General features: G+C 42.0%; 1 protein-coding gene across 3 annotated transcripts in view; it reads right to left on the bottom strand.

Moving 5' to 3' along the window:
• The window catches only part of IQGAP1 (IQ motif containing GTPase activating protein 1), a 55,758-nt gene extending 31,178 nt beyond the window's left edge, over window positions 1–24,580 (bottom strand). For 2 of the 3 annotated variants that reach the window (XM_042039035.1, XM_042039037.1), the window contains exons 1-10: window positions 21,541–21,648; window positions 19,646–19,745; window positions 7,559–7,715; window positions 7,113–7,190; window positions 5,441–5,517; window positions 3,998–4,065; window positions 2,839–2,952; window positions 2,266–2,444; window positions 1,525–1,615; window positions 854–1,017 (exon numbers count right to left, since the gene is read on the bottom strand). In XM_042039035.1, coding sequence (XP_041894969.1) covers window positions 854–1,017; window positions 1,525–1,615; window positions 2,266–2,444; window positions 2,839–2,952; window positions 3,998–4,065; window positions 5,441–5,517; window positions 7,113–7,190; window positions 7,559–7,715; window positions 19,646–19,745; window positions 21,541–21,592 — 1,080 coding nt within the window. In that variant the 5' untranslated portion in view covers window positions 21,593–21,648. Of the gene's footprint in view, window positions 1–853; window positions 1,018–1,524; window positions 1,616–2,265; window positions 2,445–2,838; window positions 2,953–3,997; window positions 4,066–5,440; window positions 5,518–7,112; window positions 7,191–7,558; window positions 7,716–19,645; window positions 19,746–21,540; window positions 21,649–24,356 lie in introns of those variants that run through there. The other variant, XM_042039036.1, reaches the window with a different exon arrangement.
• Window positions 24,581–24,781: the final 201 nt, after the last annotated feature.

Below are 24,781 nucleotides of genomic sequence, written 5' to 3'. Positions count from 1 at the left end.
CAGAAGTGCAGTCCCGTGAACATAGCAATTAAAGGCAAGACTGCTTCCAAAATGATAAAATATTTAAGACAAAAGGCACAGTTTTGTGGGAAAAAACTCCCTGTACATGAGCTGCATGCTGGAGTGAGATTAGCCATTGTGCAGTTTGCCATGAAACAATCCATTATGTAATGTTGCAGTTTTCCTCTGAGCAACTAAAGAGTTAGCAGAACATCAAAATGGACAACACGCACCTTTGGCTTATACAGACACACTTCTTGGACTATATGATACTACACAAATACAAATGGAGACTGAGTATAACTAGGAAGGCAGGAGGGCTTGAGTAACTTGGGTAGAATCACAGAATCACTGAAGCTGAGAAAGACCCTTAGGACCATTGAGCCCAACCATACACCTAATACTGCCAAGCCCACCACTAAACCATGTCCCTAAGCACCGTGCCTGCAAGTGGTGTATGATGGTACTCCCCACAGTGAAAAGGAGTTCATGTTTATCTCATAGGCATTTATAAAACACATATATCCACATTATTTGGGCACTGACAACAGTGAAACAAGGGAGGACATACCTTAATTTTAATAGTTCTATCCACATACAAGTTAGTAGTTTAAGGTTTGGTGAATTTTATGTGCACATACATACAAACATTATACTGGCCTTTCACATGCAAGATAAAACCTAAATAATAGACAGGCTTACTGAATGCTTCAATCTCTTAACACTGACTTTTTCTAGCCAACACTAAAATGTAATGCAGGTATGTATCAAGTGATTAGTACACAGTTGTATGGTGAAAGGCAGGAACAGGGGAAAAACCTCACAAATCAGGGTAATCCACACTTTTCCATACCTCTTGTTTCTGTTGCCTATCACTCAAAAACTGCTTGAAATACCAGTCACAATTTTCTCGTAGCAATCCTCGGAGTCCCAGGGCTGGTGTTGCCAAAGCTTCATACAGTGCTAATGCATCTCCTTGTTCCAAAGCCAGGTCAATCCTTGATATGGCTGCATGTGCTATCAAGAGTAAAACAGAGTTTTGACGAAGTCCCATGGTTTACATAACCTACTGCACAGAAAGAAATACTCTTGGACCTGATAGATAGCATGTTAGGTATGTAATCCAAAAGGAAGACTTTCAGAGTCAATTATGAAGCAGTACCTGAAAAACAGGCTAATGGTTGGAAATGGCATGCACTATTCAAGATGAAGAACTGAAGGGCCCAGCAACATGGACAATCCATTTCCAAAAGGAAGGGTGACAGAAGTCAGAGAGAATTAAGCTTACAGCTATGTAGTAATAATGACTAAAAAACAAAACCAAAACCACCTAACAAGACCAAAACCAACTAACAAAACCAAAACCACACAACTGAAAAAAACCAAAACATCCCACCAGTAAAACAACCCACAAAAACAGGGGAGTTGCTTTTCAATTTTGTCAGCATTGCAGAAAAAGAGGAACACAGGTTTCATTTTGAAGTACTCTTCCAAGTAAGACTATTAATATAATATAATACCTACTGTTCACTTTGTTGATGTTTCCCTGAATCTCAGCTTGAGTCAGAAGCTCTTCATACACATCTCTCTCACTATCTGAAGTTTCTGAGGCAATCTGAAGACAAAAACTAATCAGAGTTTCTACTGATTCCTTCTCCCTTACAGACCTTCTAACTGAAAAGGTCAGGATGGGTAACTATTTACCCATATAGAGCTGCGATAGGCCACAGATACACTACCTCTACACATGCAAAAAGAAGCCCTAGACATAAATACATTTAAAGTAACTATAGTCAAGCTCTGATACAGACAGCTTAGAAATATATTATTTCTAAGAGCTGTCTTTTCTAGAGCTCCAGAACATAGAAAGCAGTACACAGAGCTAGGCATGCATTATACAGTGCTCTAAAGCAACATGGACCAATTCCAGCAACAGTCAGTTTTGCTCATCATTTCATTGTTAGAAAAACATATCTACAGTGTATGAAAATAGAAGAATGCGCTCCCAACATAAAAATGCTGACAGGAGTTCTGCATCTATGCAACCCGTATTTCAGACAGCTAAACAGACTAACACAGCTAACTCTTGCCTGTTTTCTACAGTAAGATAGGTTACTGGGGAACATAATAGAAAGCCACAAGGAGTAAATCCACTTAAGACTATACATACAGGACTTAAACACACATTCGGTGAATTCCCCACAGTTTACACTGCAATACAAAATAGCAATGCATGCAAATAGTTTGAAAGAAGAACTGAGCTACCCTATTTTTAGCATTCTCCATCTTATCTTGCTTTGCTCTGTAGAGTGTGGCTTGGTAAGTGGATTCCAGTCGATCATCAAGATTTATTAGCATGGCATTAGGGTTCTTCATTGCTGTAAGAGTGTCAGCTGGAACCTGATGGTCAATTGCTTCATTAATGGCAATGACAGCAGCATGCACTGGAAAACAAGCCACAGTCTGCCAGTTAGTCCCAGACAAAACAGCACTGTTACAAATCAAGAAATCAAGAATCCCTTATTTGAAAAAGCAGAAAAGTTATCTGGAAATTAACTGGAAAGCAAAAGAATTATCAAAGTATCTCTCATTCCATCATGGCTTTGAGTTGTTGAAAAAAACAGCAGCCTACTTTCTAGTTACAATACTTTAAGTAGTCGAATCATCGTGCTCCAGAAAAAAGAAAAATACACACGGGAAAAGAATAAAAACATCTTCCCAGTCTTCCAAAAGGCCAATCAGAAAGACCGTACTAGACTTAAAAACAGGCAGCATTAAAACCAACACTTAACTGATCTGCTGATTTGAATAATCAAACAAAATGCCATTTTTCCTTACATGCAGCTTCATCCACAGAAAGTTCATTTGCAAGAATTCCCCCAATCTTGCTGAAGGCAGGCATCTGAATACCATACTTCTCCAGTTCGAGCCTCATATTACTGATTTCCTCCTCTGAAACATACATTAAAACAGTGCTCCATGGGTTTGAACTCATTAGCACTGCTATACTAACTGCTGCTAAAAAAAAAATTAGGATAGCTACAAGAGATGACAATTATCATTTAAATAATACTTTGAATATAACTCAGTAAGTAAAACACAAGAAATGAAGATGCTAAGACATTTTGCACACTTTCCTAAAATCTACATTTCTCCCAGAAACTCGTATGGGAGTATTCCATAGTTTTTCTTACTAGAAAACAACACAAGAACGCTCATGAGGAGCTGGAAACAAACTCCATTCTGAGGTACTTCAACTGTGGTTGCCAGGAAAATGCCAGGTCAGGAAAATGTACAGGCAGTACAATTTAAGATTTTCTTTTTCCCCACAGTCAGACTACACTGAGAGAAGCAAATGGAGTGCCTCAAGACAAGTGGTTGCTAAGTATCATACAACTCTAAAAGACAGTTAATAGTTTAGCATTTTATAGGTATAATCAACAGCCAATTTGCAGGGAAATAAAGTTTATACACCTTTTAACTCAGATGTGTGCCCTCAGGCAAGAGCCTCACTAATGCAAAACACAGAATTTGACACTTTAGCAAAATTAAGGAAGTGAAACTTTGAGGAGGCATGTGGACACACTACTTTGTGCTAGCATCTCCTGCAGCAGATCAGCTGGCAAACACTTCTTCAGCTGATGGCACCTCTGAACTGTCACAGGAGGTCAGAACCACGTACCAGGTTCCAAACTGAAAACTCTCCCAAGGAGATGGGTGCAAGGCTTAAGCATCTTACAACAGTGACAAAAGAGTTAAGACACTGTTACTTGTGAAAGTAAATGATTAGTGAACTGATGACTGACTGGCTCAGAAGCTGGCAAATGAAACCTCCTCTTAAATTACTAAAACTCCTCACAGCCATTAATTTATAATTTTATTTGCATATGGGATATTAACAGTAATAATCCTTTAATTGACCTAAACAAGGGTTCAACAACTGATCTAGTAGAGTATGAGATAAAGGCAGCATACATGAGTGTTGGGGTTTTTTTACCTGTGAAGTCTACCTTGCCATATAAATCCTGAATCTGGGGGGCAAGACCCAGTTTAAAAAGGTACAGGCTAGAAAAGAAAACAAGCAAATAATTAAAACTAGTCATATTTTGTTGTGGTTCTGACAAGGATACAATTTTAGGAGATATAGATTCAGGGACAGGTAAGCCAATATAACAGCCGATAATCACCGAGAGTGAGCTGACTCCTCTCTTCCCCCCTCAACTGAACGTAACTGGCCCACCACTATGAAGCCTTCACAGAATTACAGAATGGTTGAGGCTAGAAGGACACTTTCAAGTTTGTCTTGTTCAAGCTCCCTTTTCAAACCAGGTCGCAAAGGATCAAGTTCCCCAGGATCATGTCCAGATGGCTCTTGAGGATCACCAACAGTGCAGACCCCACATTTCAGAGCAACCTGTGCCACTCCTTGGTCACTATCACACCAAAAGAAGACTTTCCTGATGTTAAGAGGGACCCTTCTGTGGTTCACATTATGCCATTTACCTCTTGTCACATCACGGGACATCACTGAAAAGAGCCTGGCTTCACATCTCCTTTGCATCCTCCCTTCAGAGAGTTGCACACATTGTTGACATTCCCAGAACACTATATGTTATCTAGGCTGAATAGTCCCAACTGCCTCAGCCCATCCTGACAGGAGAGATCCTCTAGTCCATTAATCATCTTATTGACCCTTCCTTCAACTCTCTCCAGCATGTTTGTGTCTCTCTTATGCTGGAGACCCCAGAACTGGACATAGGACTGAAGGTGTGGCATCACCAACTGTGAAGTATTCACTAGGCTGATTTGGCTTACTAAAATGGGGTTAACGTATTCACCTGCAGCCTGATGAGAAACGGAACTGCTACAAAGGAGGGATGAACCCATACAGCTGAGTACAGATGGGACTAGAAAAAGAAAAGCAACTCCTCTACATTTTGCCTGTCGTGCTAGCTCAACAGAGATCACAGAATCACAGAAAGGCTTGGGTTGGAAGGGACCTTAAAGATCACATAGTTCCAACTCACCCGCTGCCACAGGCAGAGACACCTTCCACTATCCCAAGCTGCTCCAAGCCCTGTCCAACCTGGCCTTGAACACTTCCAGGGATGGGACAGCCAAAGCTTCTCTGAGCAATCTGTCCCAGTGCCTTACTATTTTCTTGGTTAAAGAATGTCCCTCAGACAGCAGAGAGGGCAGGAATTGGAATGAAAAGGTAGTAATCACAATATACTTGAGCTGTTCTTTTTCCTTCAGAATCTGATCTGGCCACTGCCCAAGGCAAAATATTGGCTTCATGGATCTTTGCTCTGATCTGATGAGTTTGTTGTGCTAGAAAATTTGCCCTCATCTAGCCTTCAGTTCAGCTCTCTCTCCTGATGTCTTTCAGCTTCGCAGAAAGATTTCAGAAGCAATCAGATTTCTGTCCAGTATTCCTTACCTGAGTGCATGAATACAATAGATACAGCGTGGCATGTTCTTGCGATCATAGATATCTGTTGTTTCTGGGTAGAATATCTAAAGATAAAACAAAGTAGCAGTCTGAATTATACTCACTCTATACAGCTAAATCACATCAGCCCAATTCTTCCACACTGCACTAGAGAAACAGCTCACAGAACAAAACTCTTCAAGCTTCTCTGCCCTGGACCAATGTTTCTCCTGCTTGAAATGTCAATCCTTCCTTTTGTTTCTAATACCCAAACCAGAGCTCCCATTTTCCTGCCAAGTTCCACATACATGAATGGGTAGAACCTTTCTTTTGTGTGTGCACCAAGATACTGGGTCATGAGGTATTAGCGAGGACTTTGGTGAAAGCCAAAGGATGAAGAAAAGACTTACAGAAGAAGAGAGAAAAGAGAATTTTGTTTGGATTAAATGCAGTTGAGAAACAAGAGAAGAGACAGTTTCAAATGGAAACCCAAACCAGCACTGAGGTGCTCTGCATACTATATTTTCAGTTAGCTGGACCCAAGAGCTTTCAGTCTCAAACACAAAGCTCTTCGAAGTTTAACAAAGAGGTTGATACTGAAGTTTCAATTATTTCAGAAGTACTGACAAAGGATGTTATTTTCCAGTTATTTGAAGGTTCCTCACTGTTGCCTATGAGCACAAAACAGGATTGCTCTTTCTGTAAAGGCAAGAGCAACTGAACAACCCTCAATTCCCCCAGGATCAGTTCCCTGGCTGTTCTGCATGGGAAAATACTTAAAGCACCAGTATCTCTTGTAAATGTACTGAACCCCAGCCCAGTTTCTTTAACATCTTCTCACACATTTACTTCCACCCAAACTCTACTTACATCTGAAAATCTTACCTCATACCTGGCACTTCACATCTCTCTGTCTAAATCCTTCCTCATTTCTTTTTACCTAACCACCCTAACAGCAGATTTCAGTATTTCTTAATCCCAAATGTGTTTCTGTAAGATCATCATAGATCCCAGCTTTTCCAAAACTGAATTCAATTTGCAAGCTCATGTGCAAAGAAAACCTACATCAGATTAAACTACACAATGCCAGTTTTGGTAAGACTATGCATAACACAGCTACAAAAAAACTTGACTATCAGCCCAACACTACCACAGTTATATATATTTTCAGGCATGAAATTAGCCCAGAGAAGTTTATCAGGCCATTTCTCTGGTCAAGTCAATAATTTATATTTGATTAAGCTACACCAGGAACATTTCAAGTCGATGTGAAAATTTCAAAGGAAAATCTGAAGAAACGGAGAACACAGTATTTTCTGCTGTGCTGCTACTTTTAGCATTGAATTCTAAAAAAACTTCCACAATCGAACTGTAGCCCGGATACTGCTCAAAAGAATGCATGGCAAGAATGATGTAATGCAGATATTATGCAAGATAATTAATATTAGGGATATATGGTACAAAAGGATAAATTATTTTTCTCTTGGTCATTCTCACATGTGTAGCAAAATGAAATCTTTCAGTAAGTTTTAGGAGAGAGTTTCTATAGGTACACAAATCTAGAAATCTAAGAATTAACTAGAGTAACTGCGCTCATTTTTTTATAACAGCAAATGCTTCCACGGAACGCAAAGCTTTTCTGAGATTATTTATTTATTTGGATGCACAAGACAGAAGTTACCTTGGGGAGACCAATCTCAGACATGGCATTCAGCCACTGGATTACATTATCTGTGTGTCGGAAGTGGAGACCAGTTGCCTGAAACAAAAATTGGCAGAAACAAGAGGGAGGGCAGTAAGAAACAAAATACCACAGCTGTCAAGAACAGCAGGGAGGTTCATTAACACAGAGAGTGAAAACAGCACTTCTGCAGGAAAGAAGTCAGAAGTCTTCTATATATGCTTATATTGACTGTTTATGACAAATTATTTCACCTAAGTGCAAGCCTAGATATAAAGCTAAGAGTCCACCCACCCTCTCATTTAACCATTGTTCTAGAGTGAAGGCAGAGTTTCTCAGGTTAATATGAATTAACCTTCTGCTTATTTTCTCACAGTACCACCATGTGTACATATTCCCATTTTAGATGTCTATCTAAAGAAGTATCCATGGTCAACAGCACTCACCTTATACCTAGTCTGTTCCCTATCATAGATTTTCTTCACAGAAACCACTTTAGGGGAGAAAAAGTTTCCAAGTTTCGCCAGGTAGACTCCATTTCTCAATCCTTCTTCCAGCTCTGTTGTAGCAGGCAGCTCCTCATTCAAACAGGCCTCCATCCATCTGGAAGTGCAAGAACAATGGTCACATGAGTGTATTTCCAATTTGTGAACACAACCCCATGCCCAACAAGTCTCATGCTGCTGCTGCTGTCATACTCAAGCATAGTATTCACTTAGCACTAGAGGCTGAAAACAGATATAACACTACCACAGAGTCTGCATCATTAAAATGCTAGTTGGCAACACTTCTGACAAAATATTAAGGAGAAGTACAGAGTTCACCAGCCAGAGTTTCAAAAGTAATTAAGACACTGTCTCATTCATGTTTCTCCTTCAGCCCATGACTTAGCTTGTACCGGTCTAGACATAGCGGCCATCCTGTCCTTTTAACTAAAGTCTTCCCCTTGTACAGGTTTATCTCACAAGCATTTCTTTACTCTCCTTAAGTATTTGCTAGTTATTTCATGACTTTGTGCTGCTTACCAAGCTCTTTTAAATGATCTCACAGAGAGCCCTTACAATGTTCACAGAATCATAGAATGGTTTGGGTCAGAAAGGACCTCAAAGCCTATCTCATTCCAACCCTCTGCCATGAGCAGGGACACCTTCCACTAGAGCAGGTTGCTCAGAACTCCATCCAAGCCTGTTCCCAAACACTTACAGGGATAGGACAAGCCACAGTTTCTCTGGGCAACCTGTTCCAGTGCCTCAACACACACAGAGTGAAGAATTTTTTCCTAATATCTAATCTAACCCTACCCTCTTTCAGTTGGTGATGTTGTTCTCAAGTCTATCTTCCTATATATCTTCTCCCACCCTACTATACATTTCAAGAACAGGAGAAAAAACATGGAACAGGCATTCCTCTCCTCATAACTCATCTTCCCTTGTTGCCTTCCATCTCATTTAATGGTATCATGGACCTTATGACAAAAATAAAGACTACAGCAAAACATTTTGAAAAATCACTGTTCTCAAAACAGAGGTACACCTCGATATTTCTTCTGTACAAGCTACTGGAGGCTGTAAACTGCAAGCTCAGCTACAATTTCTCCTAAAGATGACATGCTACCTGGCTGTTCTGGGCTCTAAAAAAGGGACCTGCACAACCACAGGCCACTTTCTAACGCGTCTTACTCAGATCATGCCTTACTTGCAGCTTAACTCTAAAGCTCTTACAGGACAGATGAGCCTTGGATGAATTAAGATCACAGAAAGGTGGCTTTCAAGACAATAGGGGCCCAGAATAGCATCAGTCCATACTATAAAACAGAGCTGACAGTGTAACGTAAACAAGTCTTGTAATTTGGCTCACAGGGAGGATAAGCCCACATTACTGGCACTGATCTGAAACATAAGCAAGTAGATGATCCTGCTTCAACCCAGTGCACTTTAAATCCCAAATGAGACACCAGTGCACTGTGGACTGCAGCCTGAACCCAAGAAAAGGAAGGGGGCGGGGGGGGAGAGGGCGCAGCTTGCAGCCCAAAGCGGGACCTGGAAAAGCAATAAGGAGTAGCGTTTACCAGGAAGAAAATGTTTCTGGGAACACCTGGCCAACATCTGTACATAAGCTACAAAAAGAAACTCAGTTCTTCTTAAAACTACTGTTTTCCCAGATTTTGCTGCTTTCCTCTCAAAAACCTTAGCCGCTCTTGAATATTGAGCTCTAGAAAAATGCACACCCTAACTGAATACGTAATAAACATGACATAAGTTCAAAAAGATACCCTTGCATGCCCAACCAAAGATTCCTGAAAGGACACGGAGCTACTCAAGACACTGGAAGAGTCCAAATCACAGCAACAGTTTGCACAATACCTTCCCAACTACCTTACTGGGAAAACAAAAAAAACCCAAAAACACCCACTTCCTTCAGACTAGAAGACCTAAAATGGAAGTAGAAGGGAAATGTGACCAAACTATTTAATTAGTACCTTATGGAAGGACACAGAGGCAGTGAGCTGTCTATCTCCATACAGAAAGATAAATGGCCCATAATTAGAACATAAGCCATTTCAATGTACTCATACCTGTTTCAACAGGTCCTAAGTGGGTGTTAATGTAACTACAAAGCTAGAGCAATTTACATACAGTAATGTTCCCCTTGGTGTGGCATTGCTTAACCATTTGCTAAGCCAGAGGACAAAGCTGTGTTTTCAGAAAACATCATCCAGTACCTTTTATATTTAAAAGCTCACATACTTGTATTAAAATTAACACCTGTCATCCTTAAAAGACAGAAGTAAATGTGGAATTTCCAGATGAACAAGATGAATGCATTTCTCAATGAACAGGGAACCTGGCTGATGGGCAACAACCTCTACTCCTTTTAGACATTAGGCATTAGAACAATATGCCATCAATAAGCTTTTCACAGGAACTTTCAATTCTTTTCTGCTACTTCGGTTGTTTCCACTATGCTCCCTCCCCCTCACCAGTACAGAAAAAAATGTTTAATCCAGAATTATTTTTTCAATCAAGTTTCATCACATGACTGCATAGATAACATTGGACTTAAAATTTTACTGAAGCTAACTCTAATTAAAGTAGTAATGGCACCTTTCCAATCAGTTAGTCATACTGTTACAAAATCCCCCTCCTAAGAAAAGGTTCTTGAATATGAACATGCAGCTACTACCATCACCTGCAATTTAGAGCCAGGCCTTCCTGACAAGACATGACAATAAAAATGTAGCATCAGGTACCGCTGGGCAGCCCCAGTCTCTCAAGTAACGTTGTCTTCAAGCTTTCAAAGCAAACACTGCTCCACTACCAAGGACTGGAAAAACTTAACATCAGTCATCTCAACTGTCAACTTTTTTATTCTCCCACAATACGGAATTATTGAGGATTGTGACAAGTTACACAAATGTGTCCTATGTTTGAAAAGTATCATAGGCATATTTCAACCAGAACTGGAGTTTAGACACAGCAAAAACTTAACACTGATCATATGGCATACCTGTTGCTCTTTCACTTGTGAAAATGTTGAGTCTGGCTAACCCTGAGACAATGGAAATAGTGTGGAAAAGAAATTAAAAGTCACTCTTTTCCTCTCAGACTGATTATAGACAAGCCTGAAGAAGTAGAACTAGCAATCCGTCTCTCCAGAAACTGTTGCAAGAATATCCAATTGAATAAACAAAAATATTAGAGCAGAAAATTTAAAAAATGGACAAAGCCTCTAAGAAAGGCTGCTCATTTCATGACAGGACTACCGTGCAGTATGTTCCAGCCCAAAAAAACCCCAGAGCACGGCACACAAAATACAGAAGGCATCAATAGTTGGAAAAAAAATGATTTTATCCACCAATGAGGAAAGCTCACTTTTTGGTCATCATTAAGTAGAAGTAATTTCCAGGCAAAACAAATTATTTGCAGGGGCCAGAAATATAAATAACATTTTCTAGCCTTCAACTGTCCTACAGTTCCAATACAATGGCCTTTCCTTTTTCACACAGACCTAGCCAGTGACATTTTTCAACTCCAAGGCGACACAGTGGCCCAACACACCATCTGAGTCTGCACCTGGTGGTCACTTCCACTAAACTATGGAACCTTGATACATCATGCTGAAGAATAACTGGTACCATTAGTATCAGAGTCTGGTACCAACACCGTTGGCTGAAGCTCAGTTGTCCACAGGACCACATCACATTCTGCTTACTGCACACCTCACCAGTTTCATTAGCAGGAAAGCTGCAAACAGAACTTCCATGTAAATTTCTGAGCTGCTAGTTTAAGAGCACTGGCCACAGAGTTCTTGATCATCAGACAGAATCATGCAAGTCTTCTCTTTGCAAGCATGTCAGTGCCACAGCACTCCTTCCTTGCTTCTAGCATTCCCCTACCAACTACATTGCAGAAGGTTGCCATCTCCTTCTTCAAGGAGCGTATGCTCTGTTTCCTCCTGAATGAGGTCTGGAGAGGCATAGAGTTTAACGCTCTTTCCAGGCGCACAGGACTGTTAGTCTCCAGTCTTTGTAACACCGTATGCCATACCAACGTCTTTTAATTAGAAAAACGAGCCTGCCTAAACCTGTGCTTTACCAACAGACCTAGATTGCCTTAAACATCTCACAGCCATGAAATAAGCAGGCTGTTTGCCCAAAATTACATTCTTCAAACACATCTTCAACATGGGATTTCCATATGCGTGCTCACGCTGTGGTTACAAATTCTTGAAACTAGGTCATTTTTGTGCACTTTTAAAGTGCCTAGAGCATCAAGAAAATCAACACTGGATACCTTTGTGGTCTAACTCTGTCAAACATCACAGTGCTGACGCAAAAGTTCCTAAAGTTGTCCAGTCCAGGCTCAAAAAAAAACCAAACAAAAAAACCAAACAACAAACAAACAAAAAACCAACCCAAAACATATAATAGTTTTGCCCACAAGAAAATAAATGGAAAATTTGCTCTTGATCTGCCAAAGTCAATATGAAAACCTGCAGCAGTAAAGACGCAAAAATATTCAGATGCTTCAGTTTTTGGTAGTTAATTAGCTGGTTTCACAATTCCAGGACAACTACATTTTGAACAAGAAGGACCTGTAAAGTGATCAGCCTCTCCCTGTGTTGAAAACTACGTTGATTTAGGTGGCAAGTAGCTTGTTTCACAGGATTTCTGACATACAGTAAATAATATAAACCTCCTTAAGTAATAGTTTGTGATAGCATCTTATTCATGTGGCTGCCGTAGCAGGAGAATTTGGCAAGAATCTTGCAGATGGCAGAAAACATACAAGAGGTCAAAACTCTCTGCCAAACAGAGTTTCAGTGATCACAGTATACCCACCAGTCAGAAGCTGGAAATGAGACAGTGAACAATGCTAGCCTGCTACACAATGCTTCCTACTACAAAAATGACAAATTATGTCACAGAATGACTTTCAGAGTATCAAGCGTTCCACTCAGAACAACAAAACCTCAAGAAAGAAAAACTGTCTCCCTTTCCCCAACTCCCCAATGGATTTGCTCACCCTCAGGGTCCATATTTGCATAACACAATGTTTTTGGCCCATCTTGTCTAGCACCTGGCACTGACACAATTTCAAACATTATCATCTTTTGCCTGAGAACTCATCCTACAGAAACAAGGGTCACAAAAGAAGACTAAGGGACACCAGCACATTCCAGACAGCAGGTGTCCAATCTAAAGGAAGGTACCAACAATACTTATTTAGAATTCCACTCTTCAAAGATCATAATCACATGTCAGGGAAGGGTGGGAGGAAGAGAAGCACAGGAATGCTTTCACAGTAGTGTAACAGTCAACATCCTGGGAAACATGATCATCATCAAGAGATACAATGTTCAAGATCACTCGCTTTAAGTCTTCCAAAGCAGTTAAATCTGAAATCACACCTGTTAATATTCAGCACTTTGTTCATATCAGTATGACACATTGCCAGGTATCTTTACAACCACTAAAATTGCACCAGTAACCACCATAAAACTATCAGGATTGTAATTTGAATTATTCTACTGAGCAAGATGTGTTTTCTAAAACACATTTTGACTGCTCTTTGGTCTATAATCCTCTATTTCTCTACCAAAAGCTTCATTCTTAATTTCACTTTCAACTCAGATAGCTTTGAAAAATCTAACAAGCTGAAATAGAAATTTAAATCTTTGTCACTTGCCCCAGAAAAGAAAAAGCTCTTGCCTTCAACCTTGGTCTAAAGCCAGTATCTATTGAACCTATATGTGGTAGACAGTCAGGAAATGTAGTTACACTCATGTTCCAACACCACAGCAAAATCTGCCAGACCTTGTCAAAGGGGGAAGCTGATTTGTATTTGGACATAAAAACTGAAACACCCACCCCAAGGTTTCACTCGACCTTATACTCACAAGCATCAGAAAGTAACTGGTGCCCAAGAAGTCTGTCCTGCAATCAATCAAGCAGGAAAAGGACATTCAAGCTGTCCACCCAGGAGTGGGCCATTACACTTGTTGCCCTGACATGGTGGGTGACCAGTCATCCAGTTCTCCTCACATCTCCTGGGCACTTTCTCAGTTGGCAACCACACGCAGAATTTACGTGTTACAGATAAGGATAAGCCTTTTCCCACCCTCTGATTGTGAACAGCAATGACTCTCTCTGTCTGGTACCACCTCCATGATTCACCAGCATTTGTTCACTGTGCTCTGCCTTCAAAGGGGGGTCAGGTGAAACCGAATGCAAACTTGCTGGGATCTGGATGACTAGCAGCTAATCCAGGCATTTCTAAAGACAAGTCATTCCAACTGCTGCATGTGGTGCCTTCACACCTAGATGCTTCTGTTCATGATCATTTAGCCCTTCTAGTGCAATTCCCCACAGGTGTACCAAGGAAAAGATGCATAGCCACTGCAGCAGGCCAGCACAGGAAAAAGTGGTCAGAGCAAAAGGGCAGCACCTTTTTTTACCCCCCAACAGTGTCTGCATAAGCCATCTGAAAGAATGTACGAAACTGTGGCTTAAAGGCTTTTTCACTGCTCCTTACTGCCAACACCACAGGTATGGCAGTCTTTGGACTAACCATGCTATTAATTTTATTGAAAGATGAGGATTCTCATACTCCAGCAGATCATTTGTATGTAGAAGCAATCTCAAATATTTTTAGTGCAGGAACAAATGTAGACTTGGCAAGCATTCTCAGAGATGGTTAAGAAGAGAAAACTTGGAAGACCACCTCAGCTCTTCATCCAGTTCACCTGAACAAGGGCATTAGACAGCCATGGAAAAAAAACCAACAAAAACTTCTCTTTAAAATAACTCGTTCTACCAACTCTAAACAAATCAAGGAATCACCTCAGAAGATGAAAGATCTCTCCGAGAGGTAACAACAGCAAAGTAAAATAAATTTATCACATCAGGTGTGCTCTCCTCTAGAAAATTAGGCGGATATTTAAATGCCTTTCAGTAAGGTTTGTACAGGAAGAGACACAGTCTCTCAGGTGGAGAGCTAGGAAAACAAGTACTGCCTACTGCTAAAAGGTTCCAGAACATTCTCATTATCCACACAGACATGTTCAGTTCAAAGATACAAAAGAGCAAAAAATTAGTGAGTAACACAGGCCAGATTTTTCCAGTGATTGATGTACTCCTCCTGGCAACATGCAGCCGAACCAAAGAGGATACTGATACTTTGGCATTTAAATCTTTCCCTCCACCACTCCCCGCCTCCATGAGGTTCCTCTTTGCTCCCTTGCAAACACTGCCAACAACCTGTAAAATTCCCTTAGCTGCTCTTGCTGATGAGGATACTACTGCATTTGCCATGTTTGCCAAAAAGATTTGCCATTTGTCCTGGAGAGCTCTCAGATGAGTACCAAGCCCACAGTCAAGGGGAACTTAATTATCAAACACACAGAAATCTTTTTCAAGCTAATTGCCTCAATCACTTAGCATTAGAAACTAAATAGGCCTAAATGCTTGGAAGCTACAAAACCACTGACATTATTATACCTCAAGACCAACCTGATTTCTTGTAAATAAGGGTTATTAAGAAGCACTCCACAGTATGCAATAGCCAAGAACCGCTAGTGACATCTATTTGCTTTGGTTATTTTGGGTTGCTCTCTCCTTACATTACACACAGTACTCCTTCAGAAAGCACCATCCAAAAAGAAAAATCCTGGTCTCTGAACAAACAGTTGTTTCTTTCTTCCTGGCCTGCCTTTCATTACTATTTCCAGTGAGTCATAAAAAAAGTATCCAAAGTGAGGCAAAGATGGTGGTACTCCACCACTGTCCTTTCTGTACCTCTCTCCACCCACTTTTCAGAAAAATACAGTTCTGAATGTGCATTCCAAGACACTTCCAGTCCAGACAGCCACTCCCTGCCAACTGCATGAGATCATCAACGAAACAGTACAGGATCTGTAGAGAAATACCTCAAGTCCAAACAGGAGCTGATAAAAGCCCAAATAAAGTGGTAAGAGCTAAGCAGAAGTTACTTCAACTAACAACTAGTGATAATAAAATATTATCTATGAATACTCCTGGATTACAATCTAACACGGGACTTGCATTGTATCTGAGAGAAGCAGAAAGCAAAAAAAAACCACCACAAAACAACATACACGAAAAACCAATCCAAACAACCAACCCAAAACCAGCACCTGATCCAATCTACAACTGGAAACACCAATGAAGAATATTACAGTAAAACACCCTGACTTCTAGATAAGGACAACAAAATTTAGGTCTCTCGGGCTGGTTCTATTTGAGATAAATATACCCTTACCCTTCTGTGAGCATGAGCTGACAACAGAACAGAGTTTTATCTGCACTGCCACAGCTTTTCTATTAAACTACTGTGATTTGGAGACAGGGGAAAAAAAAAAGCAAAGCAATCCAAACAAATGAAATAAAAGAGAACACGAAAAAGAAAACTTGAAGTATTAAACAACACTTATTAGTAAAGCCATTTTTATTCAAGAATGAGGCATCTGGCCCCCACATAGTAGAGTAATCCCTCTATTCACAATCTTCATTTTAACTCCAAATTTCATTTCAGTCTTTCACAATCTTGAGCAACTTAGTTACACTTTGCCTCCCTTTCTCCAACTAGCAAGAATTCCTGTTTCACAAGACTGTTGCACATTATTAACTGAAATAAAAAACTACTAAATAACAATAGAACAACAGTGACAGTGAAAAAAAACCAACCAAACAACGTGCTGGAATACCATTAAATAAGTACAAATGATTCCTCTGATAATGTTTCTGATGTATGCTCATTAGTAAACAGGTCCTGCAAACAGTTATAAATTGCCATAAATTGAGTGTGAAAATACTAAAAGTTACTGCACATTGGCTGTCACATCAGACAGTTCAGAAATTCAAACTTTTCTAAATTTTTTATTTCAGTACAAAGTTAGGTCCTAGCCAATTTTCATCTTACCTTCTTCTAATATTTAAAAAAAACCCACTTTGCTTCTAGATTCCATATCTGTTGCTTGGTTAAAGGGATAGCAAGCCTCTGACAGTGCTGATGCAATGCAAATCAGCATGTTGTTAATCACATGATTTTAGGTGCCTTTATGTTATAGGAAAAAAAAATTAATATAAACTACAGTGTTTGAATGCAATATTGTACTGTAATAATATAACATGATTATGGGAAAGAGGAAGGGAGTCACTTAGTGTTGTTCTTCAGCTGCCTCCCACCCTCCCTTGGCTACCATCAACTTTACAACGTTCACCTTTTCAGCTTCTGAGTGTGATATGGGGTGCACCAGCTACCTTCCTCTGCTCTTAGGTCCTCCTCCTTAGAGATGTAACTTCCAATCTGACATTCTCTCACCATGAAGAAAGATTATTAGCCCTCCCACAGCTCAGAGGGACTGTAATCAATAGCACAAGCAAAATACCACAATATCTAATTCAGATGCTATACCTTAGTTACACTACTGGCAAAGATGTCAAATACAGAAAATCTCAGATCAAGGGCATTAATTTCAAACACACTGATCTCTTATAGTTCTTGTTTAATTGATCCTGTTAAATAAACTCCTTACCAACAATGCACCCAAAAGCCTTCTTCTAGACTGCACCAGTAGTAATAAATAAAACTCAAAGGGCAATTTACAAAATAACTTCTCAGTAAGGAAAAAAAATTCCTGGAGCAGACAATGAACTCGAGCCTTTGCTTTCCCTGATGTATCTTAATTATTAAACTAAGAAGTCTGCTCCCCTCCTGGCCATTTAATCTTTAACTCTTATGTTAAGTGATACAGCCTTAGGAATCAGGAACTCCCACTCACATATACATGAATAGCCTGTAAACCACTAAGCAAACATGGGTTATGGGGTGGATAGGGTTGAGGCTCTCCAAGCAGACCTTCCATTTGAAAAATTACTGCTCCAACTGCCAAGGTGGATACAGCGAAGGCTGTACACCACTGCTTGCATTTTGAGCAACACAGCTGTTGCTTCATTCTTTACAAAACTTACTGGTAACCACTGGGCATTGTTTGAAACATCTCAAGGCTCACCCGGAGACAAGAGTGAAAACTTCCTTTTTTTCTGACAAGGTGTGGCAAAAATCAAATGCCCAGCTGCTCAACCTCATCAATATCAAGACAACACTCAGAAGAAGAGACAACATCACTAAGAACTTCAGAGTCAAAGCTGATTTATTTAAAGAATAAGTCCCCATGATTAAGCAAGAGCTTAATGAAAATACTAAAGCTGTAACTGTGGAACGTATTTTTGCCTGAGTTTTTTTTTGCAAATCTAGGTATGGAATTCAAGAGAGAATCAGCACCTCCTCAAGCATTTACTCCAAGGCCGATGACAGGAAGAGTCCACAAGTGAAGGATGTGGGACTCCATCAAGCTTGGACAGTTACTACAGTGCAACTCATCTCTCCCTGTTTGCCCAGCATTTGCTGCTAAAGACTTTGGATTCAAAGGGAAAGAGTTACTTTGAAACACAGTCAGATCTTACTGACTACTTCAAATTTCATTCAAGTCCGCATGAAAGGAAAATTATCTACTAGTAACTAAGCAGTCTTTGTGAACTTATAATAGTGATCATCCTCATAAAGCACCTAAAGGACTACAGTATAAACTGAGTGCTCCCCGCCCCTTCAAAAATAAATATAATAATTCTTGATAAAATTAAAGTCCTGGAAATAAATCCTTTATATTCTGCCAGTGGTAAACTTGTACAAACTCAGTACTTTCTTCTCAGTAAAGTCACTACAGCTGAACATGTCTGTCTTGCTAAGGAAGAATTACACAGATTTATACAAAATTCACCACCCAGCCAGGGAAAATTTTCTGGCTCTTAACCTATATCATCTTTTGAAGGACAAAGGGAGACTTAAGTATTCGGTGAGCCATGACAAAACACGCTCTCAGCTATGCTGAACATGTATTTATGTATGTCTCATTCCTATGCTCCATGTACAGCATATAGGATTTAATCTTTGCCAAATATTTTTAAAATAGCAAAAATAAGACTTCATGTATTAATTTTTAATGACAGTCCTTTTTCCTTCAACAGCAGATACACAGCATCTACCGTGTTCTGATCATACTTTCAATTAATTGTCTGAATGAAGATACACGGTATGTTTATACGCTTAGTAAACATGGAGATAACACAAAAGCTACACACATGCTGGAAGACAATAAGATAAAAGTTATTTTAATATTTCAAACAAAAATCAGGAAAATCTAATTCAGCAGGATCAAGTGAAAAGTAACACACTTGGGAAAACACAACAGACCATGCAAACACAAGACGAGAAACAAATTTCAGCAGCACAACTTCAAAGTGACAACTCAGCAAAACTCTACTATATCATAACATCATGAAAAAGCAGATACCATGCAAAAATGTACGATACTATCAAATTCATTGGGGTATAGAAAATAATCCTCGCGCTCTTTACAAGTAGGCACACTAACACCCTGTTGGAAAAGTTCTCTCTGTTCCGGCAGAGGACTTCCAGAAAGACACTGAGTGCCTGGAGAGATGTCAGAGCAACCCAGGGAAGAGTAGTACAGATCTATTAAATAGATGGATGCAGGGAGAAATATGCAAGAATTGAGTTCTCAGTCTAAGTGAGGATAAGTGCAAGGGATATACACTGCTACAATTTAAATTTGTAAAAGATTTCAGTTAAGAGGAAGGGAATAACTGTTTTTCACATGCACTGCTAAGCCAGGAGGCAATACTGCACCAGACATATACAAGTCAGACAACAGGGAGAACCCATCCAGTGCTAGGAATACCGGAGCAATACAGCTACAGAGTCCTTGCCACAAAGTCTCTGAGAACGTTACACATGCACATCAGAGGTCGGTTGGTTTTTCTGGGGAGGAAGGGAATTCCTTTGTTTTTTTTGGTTGCTTGCTTTTTCTAGTGAAACTATGTAGCCACTAAGAAACTGAGACAAGACGTAAGATGTATCCAAATTATTCCCCATACCAAATGTCACATCTTCTTTTAAAGTACCAGCAGTTTCAAAATCACTTATTCTCACCTCTTTGCTTCCTCCAGATGACAAAGGTATTCATAGGCTACATTCTGGCGTCGCCTTTCATCCATTTCCTCTGCTGTTAATCTCTCATTATCCAAGACAGCTGAAAATAAACAAAACATGGTCCTCAGATGGTTGAAGATTGAATATAACCAAACAGGGACATCAAAAATCAGATCCAACCTCTCCCAAAGAAACTCACTACAGTTTTTTTTTATTCAGAAAATTAAGGATCTGATGACTTGTTCTTTACTAGCAACAGAAGATGCCCTGTTTCCTCATCCTTGTCACATAAATTTGCCAGCTTCCTTCTTCCTGATTTCTCAATTTGACTGCATCCCTCTAACTATTTTTTAGAAATAATCCTTTATTTTTTTTTATTTTCTTCTAGCTTTGCCTTTTTCTTCCTCAAAAGCACATCAGTGACCACTTGGCCCCTCATTTATCCTCTGATTTTGATAGCAAAAGATTAAGGAACAACACAAATACATATTCGCATTATATAATCCCTTCTGTATCTTTATAGATCACCTCTAAAACAAGGCAGAAACACTAGTCACACTCCTTATCTGGAAGGGAATCATTCAGATTCACAGCCTGCATGTCATCTTCAGATCAAGCTAAAGACCTACATAGGGGTAATATGCCTAAATCTTCCAGATTCTGTGTATTTAAAGCCTCAGTGAAAAAGTCTTCTCTTCCCATACTTTCAGCTAAATACATCTCATATCCAAAAAAAAAAAAAAAGAAGAAAAACACTGAAGTTTTTAGGTTTTGTGGATCAATTTGACAAATAGGAAATATCTCATACCGTTACTAATCAAAGGTTAGCTTATACCTAAAATGCCTTCAACTACAATCTACTGTGTGCTTTTGAGACCCCAGCAGGAACACTGCATCCAAGTCTGGCGCCCTCAGCACAAAACCTGTTAGAGCAGGTCCAGAGGAGGGCAACAAAATGCTCCGGGGGCTGGAACACCTCTCCCACAAAGGCAGGCTGAGACAGCTAGGGTTCAGCCTGGAGAAGAGAAGGCTCCAGGGATACTACTTCACTGTGGCCTTTCAGTACCTAAAAGGGGGCTTATAAAAAGTAGATGGAGATACTGACGGGACAAGGGGGACAGTTTTAAACTAGAAGTGGAGAGATTCAGATCAGATGATAGGGATAAATTCTTGAACCGAGAAGATAGTGAGGCATTGGCACGGGTTGCCCAGAGAAGCTGTGGCGACCCCATCCCTGCAAGTGTTAGAGGCCAGGTCGGACCGACTGCCGCTTACAACATCGCCCCTTCACAGCACCACGTTTTCCTCCGCCGCTGATAACTTCAGACGCGGTATCAGAGCACAGGCCAGCCCGCGTGTCGGACGCCAAGACCCAAAGCCTCCCTCTCCACAGGAAGCCTCTGCCAAGGCGGTGAAGGGGTCCGATGGCAGCGGAGCTCGCCCGGCACATCGGGTGTGGTCGCCAGAATCGGCGGGAAGGCGGAAGGCAGGGCCGCCCCCGCCCCGCCCGCGGCGGACATCTTGGGCGAGGCGCGGGGCCCGCCCGCGGCAGACGACGGCGGCACAGCCGCGGGACGCCCCGTCGCTGCCCATCCCCTGCCTCCTGCCAGCGCTCGTCTCCAGCACTCAGGAGGGCCGTCGAGCTTCGACGAGCTCCCGTGCGGCACGGCGCCCACTCCGCGAGAGGCGCGGCTCCCCGGGACCCGCGAGTAGAGCCGGCGGGGCGCACCGCGCCCGCGGGGCAGTCCCGGAGCCCGGACCCCGCGGCTCCCCCCATGCCTGCGGCAGCCCAGCCTCCCCTCCCAGCGCTAGACCCGGGCAGGCACAGACAGCTCGGGCTGGGCATCGCTTGGCGGCCACGCGGATTCCCGGACCTCGGGCACTCCGGTACTCACAGCCATAGTGGGGCCGGGACACGGCCAGCCCGTCCACGTCCTCCGCCGCCATGGCGCTGCGCTGGGCCGGGGCTGGCGGGAGCTGGGCGCGGCTGTTCCTCTTCCTGCCGCACCGGGTGTGGCGGGGGCGGAGCCGCTCCTCCGCGCTCTCTCTGCCTTTCCCCACCCTGGCCGCCCCCGCCACCTTCAGCCGCCGCGGAAGAGAAGTGACGAGTTGCGCAGTCCCCCTCCGGCCGGACTCAGCCCCCAGCCTAGCTCAGCCCGTCCCCGGCTTGGCCGCCCTGTCTCTCCCCGGGGTCCTCTCACAGGGCCAGCGCCCTGGCCTGAACCTTCCTGTTAACCTCATTCGTAACACCCAGCTAAGCTCTGACCTAAACTCTGCCAGCATACTGTGCGGGACACAGCCCAGGTCAACCTACTCATGACCCACATCTTACCTTCTCAGCGCTCCCAGCCCCACTGTGTGCAGTGCAGCCTCATCAGCTCAGCCTCCACAGCCCGGCTGCCTCCCCCGTGCTGCTGGGCCAGGCTTGCCTAGGCCCTCTTGTCCTGCCAGGTTCCCCAGCTGCATTGCCCTTCACAGTATCAACACCTGGCGTTTCTGGATGCAGCTGTGCCGTTCCACCTAAACAGCTCTGCTGACCAAACTGTGGTAACTCACCTGAAATGTCAGCCGTAAGTTGAAGCACGGTGCTCCAAAACAACAGCAACATCCAGCAGCACTGCCACTTCAGAATGATGCCCTGAAAGTTTCCTTCCCTTCAGTACACATTACTGTTGTTTTGCCTATTTCTTGTTCAAGGGTCAGAGCACTGACGATGACAGCCACCATGTGTCCATTTTAATTAGTCCCATGAATTTCACTGCCAGGGCATAAACTTACTACCTAAGCACAAATTAAGTAATTTGGAAGACCAATAGCCTCTGTTAGGAAAAGCATCAGCAGCAGGTAAGGGAGTTGATCATTCCCATCTTCCCAGCAGTGGATGCAGTTTCAGCTTCCCCAGTACAAGGAAGACATGGGCATAATGGAACAAGTACATTAAGGGCTTGGAGCATCTGACATGAGGAGAGCATGAGAGAACATGACAAGAAGCAATGGACTGAAAAACATAGAAGTCCCACTTCAACAAAATAAAGAAATATTTGTATTCTGAAGGTGATCAAACTCTAGAACAAGTTACCTGGAGAAGTTGTGGAGTCTCGGCCCTTGGAGATACTTCAAACTTAACTAGGCATAGTCCTGGACAAACCCACTCGAGTTCACTCGGCATTGAGGAAACAAGGTTGGACTAGAGACTTCCAGAGGTCACTTCCAAACTCAATGATTCAATGAGCCCATCAAAAAGTACATTTAATTACTATATATACATAGGCAACATGCAATAGGACAAGAAGACATAGTCTGAAGATGTGCCAGGACAGGTTTAGGTTGGACATTAGGAAGAATTTCTTCACAGAAAGGGTGATTAGATATTGGAATGGGCTGCCCAGGAACACGGTGGAGACATCATCCCTGGAAGCGTTTAAGGAAAGACTGGATGTGGCACTTAGTGCTTTGGTCTAGTTGACAAGGTGGTGTTTGGTCATTGGTTGGACTCAACAATCTTAGAGAACCTAATTAATTATGTGATTGTTAAAGAGTCTGTATGAAAGTGAGACATAATTCAATGGTTACAGAAGTAACTACATCGGGGAATGCCAGACATAAATTACAAACCAAAAGGTTTTATAATGCATTATTATTATTAACATTTGCATTACTTAACATGTGGCCACTTGGAAGTCATGTAATGAGAAGACATTTAAAATAATGTTTATATATAGACTGTGGAGTGCAGAACTCATTTTGTCCTGCTAAAAATCTCGTAACATTTTTTGCACAGTGCCACAATCCTCCCTCAAAAAAATCTCATTCTGGTAAGAACAATACAACACGATTATTGTATATCATCAAAGAACCTAGCTGAACCTCTTCAAGGTTGTATTCAATGGTACCTATAACAGCTCCCCTGATTTAAGATTTCTGGTGTTTATTATTGACTCTGCAAAATGTTTTTCTGTTAGGATTTGTGTATCTATGTGTCTAATTTATTGCCTTTCCTGTTTCTTGTCTTTTTTTTCCCTTAATGTTGAATGAGCACTAGTCAGATAACCTTGCAAATAATATAGAGATACCTATTTTTCTCTAGTTTCAAAATTTGGGCAATCAATTCTGTAAAAAAAAAATCTTTAAGTTTTTTGCCTTAATGACTAATCACTAGGCTTCCTAGAGAAAATGAGCACCAATATCCTTTAAATAATCTACTGTTATCTGTTCTCTTGCAGGGGTTTCCAGATCAATTGTATACTGTGATATTTATGCCAAGGATGCATAAAAAATACCTAGCTAAACTCCTCAGCCTTTATTATGACGCTAGAAGTTTTGTCAATAGAAAGAGAATCGTTTTGTTATACTCATACGTGATCAACAATAATGTTGGGCTTCCCAAGTTACACATAAAGCTGTATAGCTACAGATAGTACACACCCATATTCTTCCTACATTTCAGACCATATTGTGGCAAGCTGAACTAAATGTGTATTAGATAACCCTTAACACTAAACACTAATTTCTTCTAAATGAAGAAGAGTAAAAATGCACATAGAAAAAGACACTGCCAAAAATGAAGGGGGAGACGGGGATGAAAACAGGCTGCTAAAAACCACTTTATTAAATAACTTCACAGTTTTCAAACTGGCACTGCTAAAACACTGACAGATAACATGAGAAACCGATAAAGAAGCCCAGTGAGGCACATGAAAACCCAGTCTACCTTGCAGGCTGCGCCTATGCTGTTGTCCTGGATGGGACCTCCCGAGCCGGCACCTGCCATCACAGCCACCCACGTTACGGCACGGTTCTCCTGCAGCGAGCCAAGGCCAACGCGCCTCCGGAGCGCCCGGGACGCGGGCGGGGTCCAGAGAGCCCCTCACGCCGCGCTCCGCGAGGCCGCTCCCGCTGCCTCTTCCGGCGTGCCCGCCTTCGCGCGGCCTCCGCCGCCGCCCGTTCCCCCGCCGCCGGTCACTCCCGCCGCCGCCGCCCGTTCCCCCGCCGCCGGTCACTCCCGCCGCCGCCGCCCGTTCCCCCGCCGCCGGTCACTCCCGCCGCCGCCGCCCGTTTCCCCGCCGCCGGTCACTCCCGCCGCCGGTCACTCCGGCCGCCGGTCACTCCGCTGCCGGTCACTCCGGCCGCCGCCCG

Source organism: Corvus kubaryi, unplaced genomic scaffold, assembly GCF_017639235.1.
Source record: "Corvus kubaryi isolate FWS band 111438036 unplaced genomic scaffold, C.kubaryi_AGA036_p1.0 37394, whole genome shotgun sequence".
In the NCBI taxonomy this organism is placed as follows: domain Eukaryota; kingdom Metazoa; phylum Chordata; class Aves; order Passeriformes; family Corvidae; genus Corvus; species Corvus kubaryi.
Note: the sequence above shows the minus strand (reverse complement) of the source record. Positions and strands in the feature narration are given on the sequence as shown.